An 18,350-nucleotide genomic window follows, 5' to 3' on the forward strand; every position below is an offset into this window, starting at 1 on the left:
GGGGAAGGTGTTGAAAGGGCGATAGTGACACTAGATGATACAAGTTCTTTGGTTCTTTTGTATTCTCAGTTAAGTCAAAACCTCCTTGCGATGATCGGTGACTTTTTAATGAAGTTACCATTACTGTGGACTGCTTAATGCTTCCTTCTCTTGAGCATTTCAAGAGTATAAAAGAAGGAATAGTCTCTGCTCAGTTCCTTCCTTGACAGTGAAGATGCAGGAAGCATGGATTGTGTTTTCCATGTTTTTTGTCTTGCTCTTTATTTGTTACTGTGTGTTGTATTTTTTAATATATTAAAGAACAAACAAACAAAGAAGTCATACCCACCTGGCCCATGTCTTAGTCTGCACAGACGTTTTTCGTCTTGCTCTTTAAGATTTGTTACTGTGTGTTGTATTTCGTAATGTATTAAAAAACAAACAATGAAGTCAAACCCACCTGGCCCATGTCTTAGTCTGCACAGAGCAGGAACTCTGCCTCGCCTGCTGGAGGCATTTAGCAGTCAGAAAAACGGAGACAGCAATGCAGCGTCAAAATGGACGTTTCAGATCATCTCAACTTGGTGGCTTTCAGCCTGGCTCGAATGGCGTCTGGAGCATCAGTTCCACATGCAGAGCGAGCCTGGCGCTGTGGGCCGGCCCCGTGCAGCACTGACCGAGTGCCAGCATCTCCCTTCTGCATGGCAACTGGCCTTGGTACCAAGGATCCTATGCTGTCCGTTCTGGAGAGCCACGAGTGTTGCAGAGAACGTAGCATCATGGAGATGCTTTGATCTGTGCTGGTTTTAGGGTCTTTTGCTGTGGACTCCAAAGGTTTGTGTTTTAAGAGAAAGTAACATCATGGCTAGTGCAAGTTTAGTTTACTTCTGCGTTAGGGTGACACCGTCATTCACATTGGTCCTGGCTCCTTCTGGGTCCCCTGGCTCTGGCTTAGATGTGTCTGGGAGATTTCAGCCATGTGTTCTTACAGCTTGGCTTATTTTCTTATTCTCCTTGCTTGACTGTGTTAGCTCTTAACTCCTGTGGTGTGTTGCGTTACAGCAGGGTTGTCAAATATGTTATGGCACAAAGTAGTTGAAGTTTCTGTTGTATCTCGGACTTAGATTGAGCCTTGCTCTTAAAAGCATTTGCTCTTCCCTTCATCTCTGCACCACCCAGTTGCAGGCAGTTCTGACCTGAGCTCACTTATTTCTATTTCCTGGATATGAGAGGGGCAGAAGGTACAAGATTTTAGTCTTGTGCAGCAGAGATTTTTTTAAACTAGAGATTGTTCATCTGCAAAAGCCTTTTTCTCTGTATACTCCTGCAGCTACTTCTGTGGGGTCACTTCATCTGCACTGAGGGCTTGCATAAAACATTTCTTTGGGTTGCTGCAAGTTACACAATAATTCAGAATCCCCGCACTTCAGTGCTTTGTAGCAATGCAAATAACAGTGAGAAGCGTTAATTTATCCTTCTCTCTTGTGGTTTGTGAAAACACTCTGTCAAAGAAGTCAAGTTTGTGTAGCTTATCAAAGAGATTCAGCATCCTGAGACCGTTATGATACCAGAGACTGAGATTTGATAAAACTGAGTGTAGTGAGAAACTCAACATTTACTCTCCATATGTAAAAATTTTTGGATGTAATTGGAATTGCATTTTAATGAAGGCAAGAATCTCAGAGGTAAATCTGGGAGTAAAACTGGCATGGCTGTGTGGCAAGGCTTGAGGAACTGCTTTAATTAAAAAAATTGAGAAAATAGGCAGGTCTGACAGTAGAGAAATTGGGAAGCAGAAGCCCCTGAGCATTGAGGAGAATTAGAAGAGCCAAAGCAGTTGTCAAAAAAGGAAGGAAAGAAAGAACAGCAAGCTGAAGCTGTACCAGTGAAGGAGAACAGCAGGAAGTTTACAAAGAGTTGGCGGGTCTGTTCAGTCAGAAGCTTTGAAGGACCAGTTTTCTATTAGAGGGATATTGCAGACAGCTGCGTAGGACCAGCTTTTTCCTGGCAGCAGAAATGAGGCAGCACAGAAGGGACAGTGTTGGAAGATAAGATCTGTAGAATAACCTGGCAGTTTTGAAATAAAATGCCAACCAGCATGGATAGTACAGTCCTGATGCTGGGATGGTAAGTGGAGGTGTCAGCACAGAAGCCTGTTGAGCACTGCTGTTTCTGCAGTGTGTATCACAGCAATGCAGACTTTGAAACAAGTTGGCCTTTCTTGTGCTTGGCTGTTGTTGTAATGGGTAACTTCGCACTGTGCATGCAGATCTCACTGAGGGCTGGTTAAAATTTTCTACCAGGCCTTTTTCAGACTTTTTGAGATGACACGAAAGGGTTCGTACGCAGCCGCTGAAATGGAAAATAAGCTCCGGCACTTTTGTTCTCATAAATTCAGTGCATTGCGCAGCTTTTTCAAAACACGCCCGTAATTAAACATAATGTTCAGTTAAATTTACACATTAAAACTTGTTTTGAGATACCTGATAGGCACAAACTCGTGAAAGAGTCTGAAAAATTGATAGTCCAAATACAATTCTCAGCTTTCTTCAGTGCAGCTCCAGCCATCCATGATCACCAGTCTTGACAGTGAGTTAGAGCATGTACAGACGGTGTACAGCAAAGGTGACTTCTTTGGGAGTAGTTGTTAATATAAGTTATGGTAAGGCCTGTAGTTAGTAATAGCACATGTGTGCTGGCCATGTCCGACTTGTATTTCTTGCTTCTGCAGACAGTTACCTACAGGTTGTTTAGGGCAAGTTAACTTGCTGCTTGACACGTTTCTGCTTCTGGATAGTAAGTTACCTGTAACTAGGTTCGGTTGCTTACTCACACGTGCTGTATTGCTTTGTCTCTGTGGCCTGATGGTGCTGCTGGTGAGATCTTTGCTGTCAGTCAGTGAGCTGTGACCCTATGGAGGCGGTCTCATGAAACTGCAGTAATAGTTTAATGTTCAGTTTGCAGTGGGGAAATGGAAGGCTTAGGCATTTTGTGTGCTTACTGCTCCTAGAAGTAAAGTAGCGTTGACCTCTGCGTGCTGAAGTTTTCCAGTTAAATTCTACAGAGTATAAACGGAATTGTTCTAGGCCAGGCAGCAGCCAAAAACTTGGATAAGTGAAGTCCTGACTAAGAATTACTGACTTGCTTGGTTTCACTCCTGTGTAATTCTTTTTGATGACTGTAGGACGACTTACGGGTGGAAACATTTTCAGGATTTTAGGTCAAAAAATATAAGACCGAAGGAATAAAGCGATGTGAATTGTATAAAGTACTGCATGGTTTTTCTTGAAGTTTTGGATAAATACTCGTATGTGTTCATCGGTGTGACATGTTAATCTGGTAAAGCTGATCAACGCAGTAACACTGTACAACATAAATTCCCATTTTGTTTTTATTGCAGTTGTTTGTGAATGAACGTAGCTGAATATGGATCCAGGTGGTGGAAGTCTTGGATTGCAAGCGCAAGAATCCAAAATGCCTCACACTATGATTATGCAGGATTTTGGTAAACCTTTTAACTATTAAACAATAGTGAATAAAAACAAGTCTGTTTTTAATCCTTTTGCTATGTGCTTGTAAATGATACCAAGATGTAGAGTTGACTGACAGAATAATTCTACTTCTGTTACTTTTTTGAGAAAATTCACAATTTAAGTTGGTGTGTAATATGTTTTTATATACTTTGGTTGCTGATCTTGAAATAGTCGCTTATTCCCAAATACTGAGGTAATTCTGAAAAAGGAAAAGCTAAGTATGTGACCCAGAGTGCTCTGGATGAGATGGAAAATGTTATCTGGAGTTCAGTGGTCTTGTGGTGTGTGTGTTTGAAATCGTATTGACCAGTTGTTGTATCTCCAGCATACAGGAGATGGAAAAACATCCAGTACAGGATGTAGACAACATCCGAGCTTTTGTGTGCTCACCTTGATTATGACTGTATCCTGCTTTAGTTCTGCTTTAGCAATAATTTTGATAAGAACCATTTTCTTGAGTGTTTTATTTATTAAAACTGCTGTTTGCGTGCATGTTAAAATAGTTTGCTGTGCATTTTTTTATGTATAGAACAGTTGTCTGCAAATATCAGTCAAGTCTATTAATGAAAACAGGTTTCTGCCTCGAGCCATTCCTTGCAGTGTGACAGGTAGTTGGAAATTGTTCTGAATACAACTGAGTATTTATTTTTATCAAGGCCCATGCAGTCTAAAGGATGAGAGTCTTTGTTATAACAGCAATTAAGGTATTGTTGCCACCCTTCCAGTATCACGCAAGAATTCTGTGAAGGTTCACATTGCTACTGTACTCATATGTTTTCTAACTGGAATTTAGAAAAAGATGAAATTGCAAACCGGCCTGTAGCGTTTAACCGTGTCAGCATTGTGAAACCTAAATTTGGAGCGAACTCCCCCAACACACGATGTCTTGAAGAAGTGGCACGTTTTGTGTTTCTCCATTTAAAGAGCACAGGCTGCTTTGGATAGGCATTATTGGGTGAAATGCAAAATGTGGATCGTTGAATAGCAACAGACTTGTACATTTATGCTTAACTTCTCTATAAAATGATTCAGTTTCTTAGATTATCTAGTTGCTAATGCAGCAATTTTAACATTTTTCTCCTCGTTCATCATTGTTTCGTAGTGGCTGGAATGGCTGGCACTGCTCATATTGATGGAGACCACATTGTTGTATCAGTCCCGGAAGCTGTCCTAGTTTCTGATGTTGTTACGGATGATGGAATAACTCTTGATCACGGCTTAGCAGCTGAAGTTGTCCAAGGACCTGACATTATCGCTGAAACGGATGTTGTAACAGAGAGCGTAATTGTTCCCGATTCCGTTCTGGAAGCTGATGTTGCTATTGAAGAAGCTTTAGATACCAGTGATCATGTTTTGACTTCTGATCTAATAACAGAAACCGTCAGAGTTCCCGATCAGGTGTTTGTGGCTGACCTTGTTACGGGTCCCGATGGACATTTGGAGCACGTGGTGCAGGACTCCGTGTCAGGAGCCAACTCACCTACGATGGTTTCAGAAGTTCTTGTAACGAACTCAGATTCTGAAGCAGTCATTCAAGCAGCCGGCACTGTTCCTGGCTCCACAGTGACTATAAAAACAGAAGACGATGATGATGGCAAGAGTACATCTGAAGACTACTTAATGATATCTTGTAAGTTAAACAAGGGTAGATACAAACAGGAGATTATCTGAAGTAGAGGTGGTCTGGTGGGGAGAAGTTACTGTAACTGGAGTCTTCACAGAATGGTAGGGGTTGGAAGGGACCTCTGTACTGGAACTCTCCAATAGTCTGTTTTCCAGTTAATTCTGGGCGTCTGGATTTGAATTTTCTTGACCAAAAAAATCCATTGTCACTGGTAACAGCAAGAAAGAGAATGGCATTCATGCTGTTGTGTGAATAAGCGTGTGTGCTTGTGTTTATGAAAATAGATATTCCTGACAATTAAGGAAAACATATTGGGAAGTTAAACATTCTTCATATTTTGAGTCTAATAGTTTTTAAAACGCACTCGGGCGTATTACCATGTTATGTGGAGTTGTATAAAAATAACGTGTTGGGTTTTATCAGTAGAATCCAACAACCAAATTGGTTTTTAAGATATCTGACTCATAAAGCTTTCTCTTACGTGTCCACAAAATATTACTTGTTTAGCCGTATTAGAAATTACAGTAGGCGTTTTGTTGTCTGTTGTGCTGTTGTGGACTGAACGTGACACGAGGGGGTTGTGTGCAGTAATTGACTCTAGCACTGGCAAGGGGCTGCCCATTTCAGTTTCCACACAGCATTCAACTCTGAGGAAACTGTGTGGTCCTGTACTACTTGTAGAGTGAGAGCGACTGAGATCTTAGGTGTATTACATTACTTCAGTGGTTAAATTATACTTAAGATACCAATTTTTACTGTTACACAGACTTGATTAAATGATAGTTCATTTTAGATTTTTGACTTCTCCAAATTTAGTTACTGAAGTGTGAGGAGGTCAAACCAGATTTTATTTAGTCAGAAGCAATATGTTTTAAAAAAATAGCAATGCCAAGTGTGTCAAAGTGTCAATCTGTTCACAGCAAGCTGCATTCATTAAAATTTTCAAGACGGAGGACATGACTGATTAGTGATTATAATAACTTCAGTATTTCATAGCATTTATGTTTCTAACGCAAAATACATTTTTGGTATTTACTTTTTTGTTCAGTATCAGCAATGACTTTTTAATAATTCTATCGTTACTGTAATGCCATGTGTCACTCATAGAAGTCAAAAAGGGGTTTTTGGAAAAAGAACAAAAAACCCTCAGTCTAAAAGCAGATTAGACCTGCAGCGGAAAAATGCCTGTGTGTTTGTAAATGAAGGAACACCATTTTCACAGTCAGTTGTTTCACTGAAAGCATTCCTCCTTTCTGACAGAGTACTTACGATGAGTTGTATTCTGTAGCTGCGCTATTTCCAACTGCACCTTTGTAATTGTAAGTAAAGTCATCTTTGGAATTTCTTCTAAGATAGATAAGTGTGATTGATAATGATGAGCACAGCACTTAGACCAGAGCTGCTTACGCTGTCAGGGAGTTGCCTGATGGCCCCAGCTGTGTCTGACATGTTCACAGTTTTGTCAGGTGTTCTCAAGCCTACCAGTGGCTTTTGCAGTGTTTCAAAGCCAGTTTGAGAACTAGTTTTCAGCAAATTAGGTTTATAAATACGTATAATCATGGAATACCTGAATAATTACAGTTGGAAGCTACATTATTAATCAGAATTTTGGTTTAAGTAATCATTTTAGATAAGTTAAGGCCTCTGCTCAAAGTTTTGAGGCTGTATTATGCTGGGTATGCCACCTTGATCCAACAAGGTACCTGCTATTGATTTCTTTCCTCAGCAAAGACAAGTCAATCTTACGCAGTTGTTTGGTTTTGGTTGGTTTTTTTTAAGTGTTTATAAATTAGCCTTGAATTTTTTATGTCTGTTAAGGTGACTTGTGTGGAATAGGTAAATGCTACAGTTTATAAAGCAATTTAAACCCCTTTTTATTTACATAAATTTTTAAATTGTCAAATGTTCAGTAAATATTGTAGAAAGTTAATTTTATGATACTTTGTTTGGGATGTATCTACAGGACTGTTGAGCTTGTTCATAGTGTAAATCACATCACAATTACAGTTTTAAAGAATTTCAAAATACTTAGCTGTCTTTTAATGGAGTTTAGCATCTGTGGAGCTGGGACTTCACATAAATTGACAGCTAATTCCTTGCCCTGGTTTTGGGACATGCCCTTAGGCAATACCCCCAGCTGTTCTGTGGGTGCATTTGGGAACTTCTGAAGCACTGCATTTTAGTGCGGAATTTTAACTTGTCGCACTCTTTTGTTGAGAGTTGCAGCTTAAATGATGATCTCTCACCATTTTGAGCTGATGTTCCCATGTACGTGTTTTATACAGCTGGTAATTGTATTTTTGTAGAAATACCCTTTGGAAAATAATGAGTTTGTCTTGATAGTTCCGTAAACAAGCTGCATGTGAGTCTGTAATTGGAAATTTTCACTTGAACATTATCACCGCTCTGCTATCTCAGTGTAGATGAATGCAGCTTTTTAAATCAGCTTCATAAGCATAAGACTGGATCTTTTTTTATGTTACAGTGTATGCTGCCAGGGTTTATGCATGATCCCATTTTAAATCTCCAGAATACCTGATAAAAAGGGACTTGTTAAAAAGGAAATGAATAGAAAATTAATGGATGTGGTGCGATCATGGGGCCCAATCCATCTCATACCGAGATGGGAAAATTAGGAACAGTACATCCCATTTTGCCAGGGAGGCATTAGCACATGTGTAGCTTAAAGCGTACCCTTTTTTGTTTTTCAGGTTTGCGATATTCAGACCCACAGCGGATTGCCAGCTTCCGATCCGTGTGTTGGCCCTGCATGCACTATGTTGGTGACCTCATACCCACCAAAGAACAACACTGGAGCTGGCCTTTAGGGGTAAGGTACTGTTCCACCACCACCTCCTTTTTAGTGTATTACGATACAGTGTTACGTAATTTGCTAAACATTTTAATATTAATACTCCTATTTTGTAACTTATGGGATATAAGATAGCAGACATTAGAAAAATATGAAAAATTGTAAAACCACAGGACTTATCTTGCCCTGATGTTGTCCCTATGGGCTCCTATGGTGGGTGTGATATCACCAGCATAGTGCATGCTGAGGCATCACATGAATTGGGAGCTGGCAATCCACGGTGAATCTGGACATCACACACCTGAAAACAGCGAAGTGAGGTAAGTTTGAAATTGGAAGTGTGCTGAGGTTTCCTTTAAACCTTGTTTATTCAGAAGGATTCGGCATATATTTATAAAGGCTCTCTGTTGTGTTTTTTCAGTTAATTTTAAGTGATGAGATAATAATATGTAGTGCTTCTGGTGGATGGGTCAGATCTGGAAGACACTTTCATATTCCATTGACAAAAAGTAAGCTTTCCTGTTCCTGAGAACTGTCACTGGAAAAAGTCATCAGATAATTAAGCACTGATGGGTTAGCAGTCTGTGATTGAAGTCATGTTCCGTAGACAACAGATTATTTTCACAATCTGTTTTGTTTGTTTTTAAATCCTCCTATTTTGGAACTTGACAAAGATTGCATGTCCTGCTGTGTTGGTTGTTTTCTTACCTAAATGTGTTTAAAAATAGCTTGAAACTGTGAAATTTACTTAATGGTGCTGTGTTGGTCGTTTTCTTACCTAAATGTGTTTAAAAAATAGCTTGAAACTGTGAAATTTACTTAATGTGAGACAGCAATTCAAGCAATAGCAGTTGCCAGTTCAGTGTCTGTTGTTGTTGAAGTGTTTGAAACGAAAGGCAAGATCTTATTAATGACAGTCTGTGTCAGTATCATTTTTCCCAGTCCAGTTTGTATTTTTCAAATTTTGTTGTATTTCACTTTTTTAGAAAAGTGATTCTAGAGGCCCTGGATATACAGGCTTCCTGATGGGTTTCCATTACTTTACCTTAGATTGTAGAGACTGAATATCATAGAAAAACACACAGGATGGTTAATGGTGTGGGAGTAACCACTAAGTTTATAAATAATGTTGTACGTTTGCCCCTCTAAGACGGGGCTCCCTGTTTTTTAAAGGATATTTGGGGTCTTTACTTGAAATGGTAAGATAGAGCATGTGAGCATACATGCTATATTAATGTACTTTATGGTTTTGGCTGAAAATAGTTATTCCTCTGAAAATGGAAAAATTGAAAAATTCCTATTGTTTTCTTTATGTAATTTTTGTTTTATAGCAGTTGATGTCCTGGTAAGGCAGCTAATGCAAAATGATGTGTTTATTCTTACTTCACCAGGTGCACAGTGGTGTACAGTCACTGCCACCCGATATTGGTTAAATAATTGGAGATTTTTGCCATAAAGACATCCTGTTATCAGATACATGTGATCGCTGTTCAGTAGGAAGCTGCTGTTGTTAAATAACCTTCCAGTACTGAAACGCTTAATTCCTTTGTTAAACTGATAATGCCTTACGTTTATCAACTTTGAGTTTAGTAAAAGTTGATGTTGCTTGAGTTGCGGACTTGAAAATAACTTCACTACCACCCACCAGTTCTAAAATTACAGTAACAGCTTGCAATTAGAGATTTCGTCCACCCAGCTTTCTTCTTCCTGTGCTTTGGCAGCGTGTCTAGTCACACAGCTATATGTGTAATCACTCATGCCTTGTGCTGTGAGTTACCTCCAGTCCTTCATAGACTCATACATGCAGTGGAAACGGTCTTTGTACTAAAATTAAATGTACGTGTATAATTTTCAAGAATATGGGTAAGAAACTTTATAGATGTTAAAAGCCATGCAGGAAAAAAAGGTCTTTAATAAATCCAAACATAGTAAATGTATGGAAATACTTTTCCCAAGTATCTTTTAGTGTCTTGCCTTTTCCTGTCAGAAGAGTATGCATAATCCTCTCTTCTAATAACTCCATTCTGGCAGCATAAAAGATTTCAGTTAGCAGCTGCAGTAACGCTCCCGCAGTGGTGTAAAGATGCACTGAAAACCTGGTGCTGGTAAACTTGAAGTGTCAGAGTTCTCTGCTGGGGCTTTCTCATCTGGGATGTTCATACTCTTAACTGTTCTCTTTGTCCTGCTAGGTGACATGAATGCCATGCAGCATATGCAGGATTCTAACAGATTACGGTGGTGTTGATGTTGCTAGCTTCGATTTTAATGGATTTTGAATGTTTCTAAGTAAAAAATAAAAAATCTTTTTCCTGAGGATTTTTTTAATTTCCTGTTGATCCAAGCTTGATATTTTTTGGCAATGCAATTAATCTCTTGTTTACAAAAAGAAACAGCTAAAACATAGCTTTCTAAAATGTTTTCCATTTAATTTTCATAAAAATACATTATTTTCAGAGATTCTAACACTAAATCAAATACTTGGTAGTACTTACCTACATTCTGTCTGGTTCTGTCCTCACTAACTTCTGTACTCAAGCTTGATTTTTTTTGGCAATGCAATTAATCTCGTTTACAAAAAGAGACAGCTAAAACATAGCTTTCTAAAATGTTTTCCATTTAATTTTCATAAAAATACATTATTTTCAGAGATTCTAACACTAAATCAAATACTTGGTAGTACTTACCTACATTCTGTCTGGTTCTGTCCTCACTAACTTCTGTACTCTTCTGAGGCAGTCCAAGCTTTGTGAGGTAGAAATAAGGTTCCTTAATGTAGGGTGAAAAGCAGCGTTAGTTGGGCAGGTATTGCCGTGAAATCCTGTCTGTGAGTGCTGTGGTGGATTCCTGCCCTGTTGCAGGGAAGGCGTCTGCTTTTCTTCTCACAGGTTCTGAACCACCTCACAGGACTGCCTGGAGCACTAAGAAAAGCTTGACCTCGCTCCAGTTGACCTCGGGGCAGCAGGCTGTGGCCTGGAGTCATTAAAGGCAGCTCTTCAAGAGTGGTCACACTGCACCAGGGCTGGAGACTTAGAGGGGGCATCGGGGACTGCTGCAGCCACCCCAGGGTTAGCCAGCCTTTCCTCAGGGTCTCTCTGAGTAGGCTCTATCCTTAGCCATGAAACCCTACTTTAATACTAATTTTAATGATTTTTTGTTTAACCTGCTATGCACGTACTTTAATGTCGTGTATGCAGTCAATTACAGCTTCCCTGCAATGTATTAAATTCAGGTTTTGTTTACCTTTTGTGAATTGCTCTTCATTTAGAGGACTTCAGTGGGTGCTGAGCATTGCAGAGTTTTGTGTTGGCCATCTGCACTGGAGCTAATTGTGTCCACTGAGAGCAGTGTGTTGGCAACTCGTATGTCAGAAAGATGCTTCAGTGGCCTCTCTATTGGCGATTTGGGTTCTGTGTATGGTTGTGTGAATACCCTTGTTACCAAAATAGTGTTACTTCTACACTTTCAATCGTTTGAGTATCGTTTTTGTTGTATAAGTAAAATGAGCGCTTTGAATGTATAGACCAAATAATCAGAGCTGCATACATAAAGAATGAGAAGTCGATTTTGCATAGTAGTATTTGGATTTATTTTCACTGCATCTTTTAATCAGCTGTATATGATACAGTAATCTTCATTAATGTGTATGTTTTTGAGTGATAAAGTAGATAAAGTCGATTTAAGGTGAAGATGTAGTCAAACTTTTGATACACGCTGCTTTCACTGGTAATACTCAGAGTCATCACTCGTCATAAGAGTTTCAGCTACTAAATTTTAGTCACCAGTATCTTAGGGCAGTGAAACTTTTTGGAACTCTTGGACTGTAACAGACAATTCGGGATTAATTTTTAACATTTTTGATAGAAGTTTAATCTTGCTTTCCCAAGTGTAATAGTTTCAGACATAACCAATTACCACATTGTCTGGATGGCAAGCTCCCTCTTGTGTTCTTCATTCTGTATTTCTTGCAGCGTTTCCCAAGCTGCACAAAAATGAGTATTGACCTTCTGGAATCTCTTTTAAAAAAATCTTAAGCTGAAGTGTTTTGTAAAGGTCATTCATGAATACAAACCTTTACTATACATGGGGATAATAGTGGAGAAAATCGTGCTACTGATTAATTTGACTTTTAAAAAATGTGTTTGAACCTCATTATTATTCTCTTATCTTTACAGTGGATGACGTTGGAGAAAAATTGGACCATATAGGAAGCGCTCCCTTGAAAATTAGTACTGAGGTGACAAATGATGATGTTGCTAAAGATGATGGCTTTGGTTCAGAGGTTATCAAAGTGTACATATTTAAAGCTGAAGCTGAAGATGATGTCGAAATAGGTACCTTTTAAATTCTGTGTATTCTTCCAGTAGTTTGAAGTATTTCAGGGTCTCTTTATTGTTCGTAGTTTCACGTAATCTACTGACTGGAGTGTTTTGTAGAATGTGGCATTTGTGGAAGCTGCCCATATGTGGTGAATGCTGGGTGTATATTAGTCTCAACTTCTGTTCTGAGTAGCAGTATTTATTTATAGGCAACCAAAGCCCAGACATAGAAGTGGTTGGGTGTCTGCAGCTGTTTTTCAACTGCTGCTTTTCAAGACTCTGTGTCAGCACAGGAAAGCCTCTCGAGCAGATTGCTGTCATTGAACAGTCTTTGGTGGCGATGCCAAGAGAGGGAAAGATCGCTGAGGCTTTAGGCATGCAGTCATTTCCAGACATAACCAAGAAACTCAGAAGTGCTCTGCAGTTCTCTTATCCAGAGGACAGATCCAGGACTTGCAGGTGCTTTGCAAGTGGACGTACAGCTAACCCGTGTTCTGTTCTTCATGGCTTGTAAAAGCAGAATCCCACTTACAGTTGTTCTCAGAACTGAAACCTCTGGCTCTTTCCACTTTTCCCTTTGCATTTAGGTACTGAAGGTCTGGCTCACTGGAATGTATCTGGCCAGGAGCCCCAGAGCCATTCACAGGGAAAATCAGCCTTACTCTCTTCTTTCTGGAGCAGAGAAGAGAGTTCATCTCGCATAGAGGGGTAGCATTGGCTTATGCAGTGAAAATCTCGAACTTTGGACAGAACTGGGGGTTAGATCAGCAAAGTCCTCCAATCAGTAACTATCCTGGTGATGTTTTTCAAGTGGCTTGAACTGCTACTTCAGGAAATTTTTGACTGTATGATGCCTTTATTTTTCTTCACTGAGAAACAAGTTATCTTTTCAGCTCTTTAGTGGGAGAAGAGGATTGTTCCAGGGATAAGAAGACTGCTAGCTAATAGAGGAGTTGTCTTTGGTTTTCTCTGTCTTTCAGGATAGGTTCATTCTTAACTAAGGAGTTGCTCAGTATCTTTTGCAGCATGATACAGTGTGGATTTTGGAGTCTGTAAATGAAGTTCTTCACAATCGGAATCCCTTATGGCTGAAAACTAATTGACAGCAGGGATGTTCTCATAGGCTACTCAGTGCTTCTGATATAGCCAGGAGGGGGAGTTGTCTTCGGTTTTCTCTGTCTCTCAGGGTAGGTTCAGTCTTAACTAAGACTGTCTTAGGAGTTGCTCAGTATCTTTTGCAGCATGGTACAGTGTGGATTTTGGAGCCTGTTAATGAAGTTCTTCACAGTCGGAATCCCTTATGGCTGAAAACCAATTGACAGCAGGGATGTTCTCATGGGCTACTCAGTGCTTCTGATATAGCCAGGAGGCAGTCCAGTTCATTACTGGTGAATACTTCCCCTTGGAAAGTGGTGATTGTGTTGATAAATGCGTGTTTGCTGCTTGGCATTAAGGAATACAGGAACTGAGATGACAGTCTTCACAAAGAATACCCAAGATTCAAGTTTACCCCCCAGCAGCAGTCTCTTGATCTTTTAGTACGTGGGGGTGAGGTGAAGGGCTGTTCTTACGTGTCATCCATTTGCGTTGCAGTCCGATCACTTGAATAAATGTCCTTGCAAAACCACTTTTGGCAAAAAGTTTAAAAATGGACTTGGGTGGCAAGGATGTTAAGCAAAGTCTCCCATTGACAAAACACAGAGAATGATGGGTCAATGTATTCCATTTGGATTCAGCCACCTAGCTGAGCATTTTTCCAGCTGAGCAAACAAGGGCTCTTGGTATAGCAGGTGTCAGCTTGTTCTGCTGTAATGTGAAGCCTGTTTCTCTCGCTGTTTAGTCCCTGAGATGCCTGGAAAACTACGCATCAATATTTATCTGCCACCTCCCTCTGCCTTAAGTATCAATATCAAGTTCCAGGTTGGAATTTGTTAGTTTGCCTCTGTTCAAGTAACTCGGTGGGCCAGAGCTTGTTAGTCACCCAGATTGGGACCATATGGGCAGTTCTCATTTCCTTCTTTCCAACTGTTGCTCTTCAGATTTTGTTGTCTCCAGGGATTTGGTCCAGCACCTTACATCCCTGCTAGTCTGTTTTTCTCAATAATGTTGTTGAAATAATTGGCAGTAACAGTTGCTCTCTCCTGGTTTGAGAAGTGTGACCCCAGTATAAGTTACTGCTTAGTCCCGTGTGATGAGTCTGGGACTTTCACATTGGAATCTTCATAGGAAAAATTAGATAAGAATCCGTTTTTGCAAGATGAGTAGGTAGTATTTTGGCAGAGGAAGAGCGATGAGAACTAGCTGTTCACCTCTCAGGAGAATGTAAAGGCTGTGTTCTGGGCAAGATTATAATTGCAGTCATTTTTCTGTTGGGTGTAGGCAGGTCTATGTTTCCATTCACACCTAAGTTCACTGCTAGCGTGTGTCCAGGGCTCTTGATCCCTCTCATGTAGTGGTTGTTCCGTCTTGAATTCTTCAGGAGACGCTGAGAGAACTTTTTTCTTGTCTGCCCCAGAGTATCAGAGTTGCATGATTGTACAACAGATACAACATGGAATTGGAGTTACTGTGTAATAACTTTGTTGTAAATAAGAAAAAGTACTTAGATCTGAAATTAACCTTAACAGTGGCTTTTTTACATTTACTTAATGTGTTTAACTTCTTTTTGTTAAAGGTGGGACAGAAATTGTCACAGAGAGTGACTTTCACAATGGACATTCTGTAGCTGGAGTAATTGAACAAGGAGGTGTTGGTAGAATGCAGCGAGAAAAAATGGTTTACATGGCTGTTAAGGACTCTTCTCAGGAAGATGAAGATATTAGTAAGCATAATAAGAGACATTTTTGTTTCTCATGGTGTTTTGTACAACAATATAAACATCATTCTCAAGGACTTCTTTAATTTTTCTGAATTCTTCAGCCTGAAGTAGTAGAAAACTAAACTCCTCTTCCCTAAAAATAAAGAGCAGGCAATAATTATTTTAAAGTGATGTGGATAAATGCACTTTGTGCATACTGTGTGCAGTCATTTCATTATTTATATTAAGTTAAACATGTCCATGGACGAAGTTAATGAGGTTAGTGAAATCTCTCATTTTTCTGTTTTCCTGTTGTGAATTGCCTCGTTTAATCAGCTTTCTGGCAAAGTGGCAAACAAGTGTCGTCAGCTACAAGTCTATATGTTTATACATTCTATTTGTTTATACGGTATATTTGAATTTATGTTGGTATTTATTTTGGATTCGAATTGATTGATGTGTGTTTTCTCTTTTTAAGGAGTGTCTGAATAAACAATGATCCCCTAAGGGAAGGGATGGTTCTAAATGCCAAAGGAAGAAAAGTAATTTAGAACAGTTATCAATCAGAGCGAGAGCAAATTAAATTAAGGAAAACTTATTAAAAGATTTATTCTTCTCCTTTAATCCAGGCTGTGCTGAAATAGCAGATGAAGTTTATATGGAAGTTATTGTAGGTGAAGAAGAAGCTACTTCACTTCCAGACACACAGCTTGAAGACACTGGCGTGAATAAAACCTTTGTCCCCGTTGCTTGGGCTGCTGCTTACGGTAGGAATCTGTATGCTTATTTTCTGAAAATTCCTCCTGTTATTTTCTCCCTGATGTAGCTTCCAGAATCTCTGTCTGATCTCAAATGTGATAATCTCTCACCTCGTCCCAGGGGTTTGGAAACGGCGCTTTCTGATCTTTCAGCAGTGTCAGTTAGTGGAGTTGATTAAATGATGTGAAAAATTATTTTGACATCATTCACGCCCTCTTACATATAAAGTCCTTCGTTTGTAGTTCAATATGAGGAAAACAAGTCCATTTTTACATTGGTGGGGTTATTTTTTTCCCATGCTGGCCTGTCAGACAGTTACAGATTACTGCAGTGGTTGACTGTCTTGCATGTAATGAATGGATTGCTGTATGTTGAGTTTTAGGAAGTAGAAAGGAAAGCTGTTGGGAGGATTTTTACACTGTTCTTGATGGCAGCTCACATATACGGAACGTGAGGTTTTTAATGACTGTTTAATTGGACTGGTGAAGATCTTAGAAAAACAAGAATAGCCTCAAGTATTTTACATTAGATAGGAGGAAGGGGAAAGAACTTTAAAAAGGGAATAGTAGGAATAAGTGTGTAAACGTGTTCCAAATAATTTCAGTTTATGTAGCTGTTTTAAGCCTGTTAGTCCTTCAGGTTAGAAACAAAAAGAAACAATGTAGTTTGTTCTCTGCAGCCATGCTTCAAATAGTAGAAGTATCCTACCAAGAGATATTGCAGATTATGAATATTCTTTTATTTCATATACTTCTATCGGATTTTGGCACGTTAAATGTATATTAAGAGGGTATCAGGTCCTCCATGGTTTGTGTTATAATTAAGTAAGCAAGTTAGTAAATTAAAACTCATTGGTATAGTATTTCTGAGCACAGCAGTTGGGCGGATGAAGTGGTTTAGGAACACAGAGCCTTGGCACATAGCAGTGAACACTTTCAACCCAAAACAAGGAATACACTCTTAAGGCATTACTTCTCTGTCTCCCTGAACTTTGTAGTGCCTCGTATAGATGAGTGCTGAGCAGCTGATAAGGTACAAGTCATCTTATCTACCTAGCTCTACTCCAGAGAGATGAAGTACTTCGATCTCAAGCATAAACTGTGGATTTCAGATACCAATGCAGAAATGAGGTTATCTGAGGTTATGTATTAGGTTAAAAGTTTGCAGAAACAAGCATTCTAATTAGGAAGAGCAGGAAAGACAGTCAGCATGGTGAGCGTGCAAACACTGCTATAGTGCACGCTGACAAAGATGTGGTTTTGTTTCCTGAGGTTCATAATTGCAAAACACTGAACTGATTGTGAGCTGCACACCTCAGTTTGGCTAGAGTGAAGCCGTTACTTATTAGCTAAGTTAGTTTTCTCATTATCAGAGTTTCAAAGCCATTGTCTTTAAAAAGAATTTCAATTTGTAATGACTGAAATACCATTTTCTGCAGGAGATGAAAGAAGGCTACCCAGAAGATACGAAGATGGTCAAGCGGCAGGTAAGAACATGTAACTGTGCTCGGTACAGCATTAAAGCGAACTTGTTGTCTTTGGAAATATTTATGTGTCAGTTCTAGTCGGTGAACACAAAAAGTTATCCATAAAGTAGATCTTGAAGGACTTCACAGTCTTTCTCTGCTGTTTTGAGATGAAAACGATTCTAGATGTGTTGTAAGTCCTTCAGAGTGGGTGGGAAAGTTGGGAGGATCTGCCAGGTTTTTTAATACAGCTTTATAGTCAGAAAAGTGATAATGCAGTTGTTAAGGAGTAAAACAAAGTTAAATAAAAGGAAGCAACCAGCATAACTCTGTCTTAAGAGGTGTGAGAAATCAAGGAATGTATTTAAAAGTTAATCAGTGTTTAAACAATTACATTCCTGACTTTTGCCAGCAAAGATCGATAGTGCTTTATACTGGCACTCTTCTTCTTAATGTATGCTCGTTGTAGAGGAATGGGCGATTTTTTTATCTCTTATTTTTTAATGTAGATGTGCTGCTGTGCAATTCCAGTCGTCAGTCCCAAAGAAAAAAGTTGTTTAAGGTTTTTTATGGTGTCTAATTTTTGTTTCTAGGAAATAACTTGGATACACGATTAGAAAACAAAAACGGTAATGCAACACAATACCTGCAGATTTGTGATAGCATTAGCACTAATAGAGTGCTAAAGCAAAAAACCAAGAAAAGGAGGAGAGGAGAGGCCAGGCAATGGCAAACAGGTAAACACTGTATGGTTATGCGTATTGTCATGGAGTGCCACTTACTCCTGTACTATTCCTTCATTTTTTTTTTCCGTTAAGCAGATGCAGAAGTAAAAAAAATCTAAATGATGATTTGCATATTTCCTGTGTCCTTCCCCTCTCCAATTCTGTGCGTAGAAAATGTAATAATTTTTGCTATTCAAAGTCAGTACACTTAAGGCTAATTTGAATTTTGCAAGCTATTAAAAAGTAATAATAGATACACTCGCTGCGCATGTGATATTACTGATCTGTCTGAGCGGTTTCTAAAACAGAACTGTATCAACTGTGGATTGGTTGTTTTTAA

The 18,350-nt window shown here is 39.2% G+C and overlaps 1 protein-coding gene across 2 annotated transcripts in view; it reads left to right on the top strand.

The window, feature by feature from the left end:
• The first annotated feature begins 3,405 nt into the window (after positions 1–3,405).
• Positions 3,406–18,350, top strand: part of ZNF711 (zinc finger protein 711) — a 16,327-nt gene continuing 1,382 nt past the window's right edge. The window contains exons 1-7 of one of the 2 annotated variants that reach the window (XM_010190391.1): positions 3,406–3,484; positions 4,615–5,142; positions 12,121–12,279; positions 14,939–15,085; positions 15,691–15,828; positions 17,259–17,306; positions 17,879–18,022. In XM_010190391.1, coding sequence (XP_010188693.1) covers positions 3,406–3,484; positions 4,615–5,142; positions 12,121–12,279; positions 14,939–15,085; positions 15,691–15,828; positions 17,259–17,306; positions 17,879–18,022 — 1,243 coding nt within the window. The remainder of the gene's footprint in view (positions 3,485–4,614; positions 5,143–12,120; positions 12,280–14,938; positions 15,086–15,690; positions 15,829–17,258; positions 17,307–17,878; positions 18,023–18,350) is intronic. The other variant, XM_010190392.1, reaches the window with a different exon arrangement.

The sequence above is a fragment of the Mesitornis unicolor genome, unplaced genomic scaffold (assembly GCF_000695765.1).
Source record: "Mesitornis unicolor isolate BGI_N332 unplaced genomic scaffold, ASM69576v1 scaffold4138, whole genome shotgun sequence".
Classification (NCBI taxonomy): domain Eukaryota; kingdom Metazoa; phylum Chordata; class Aves; order Mesitornithiformes; family Mesitornithidae; genus Mesitornis; species Mesitornis unicolor.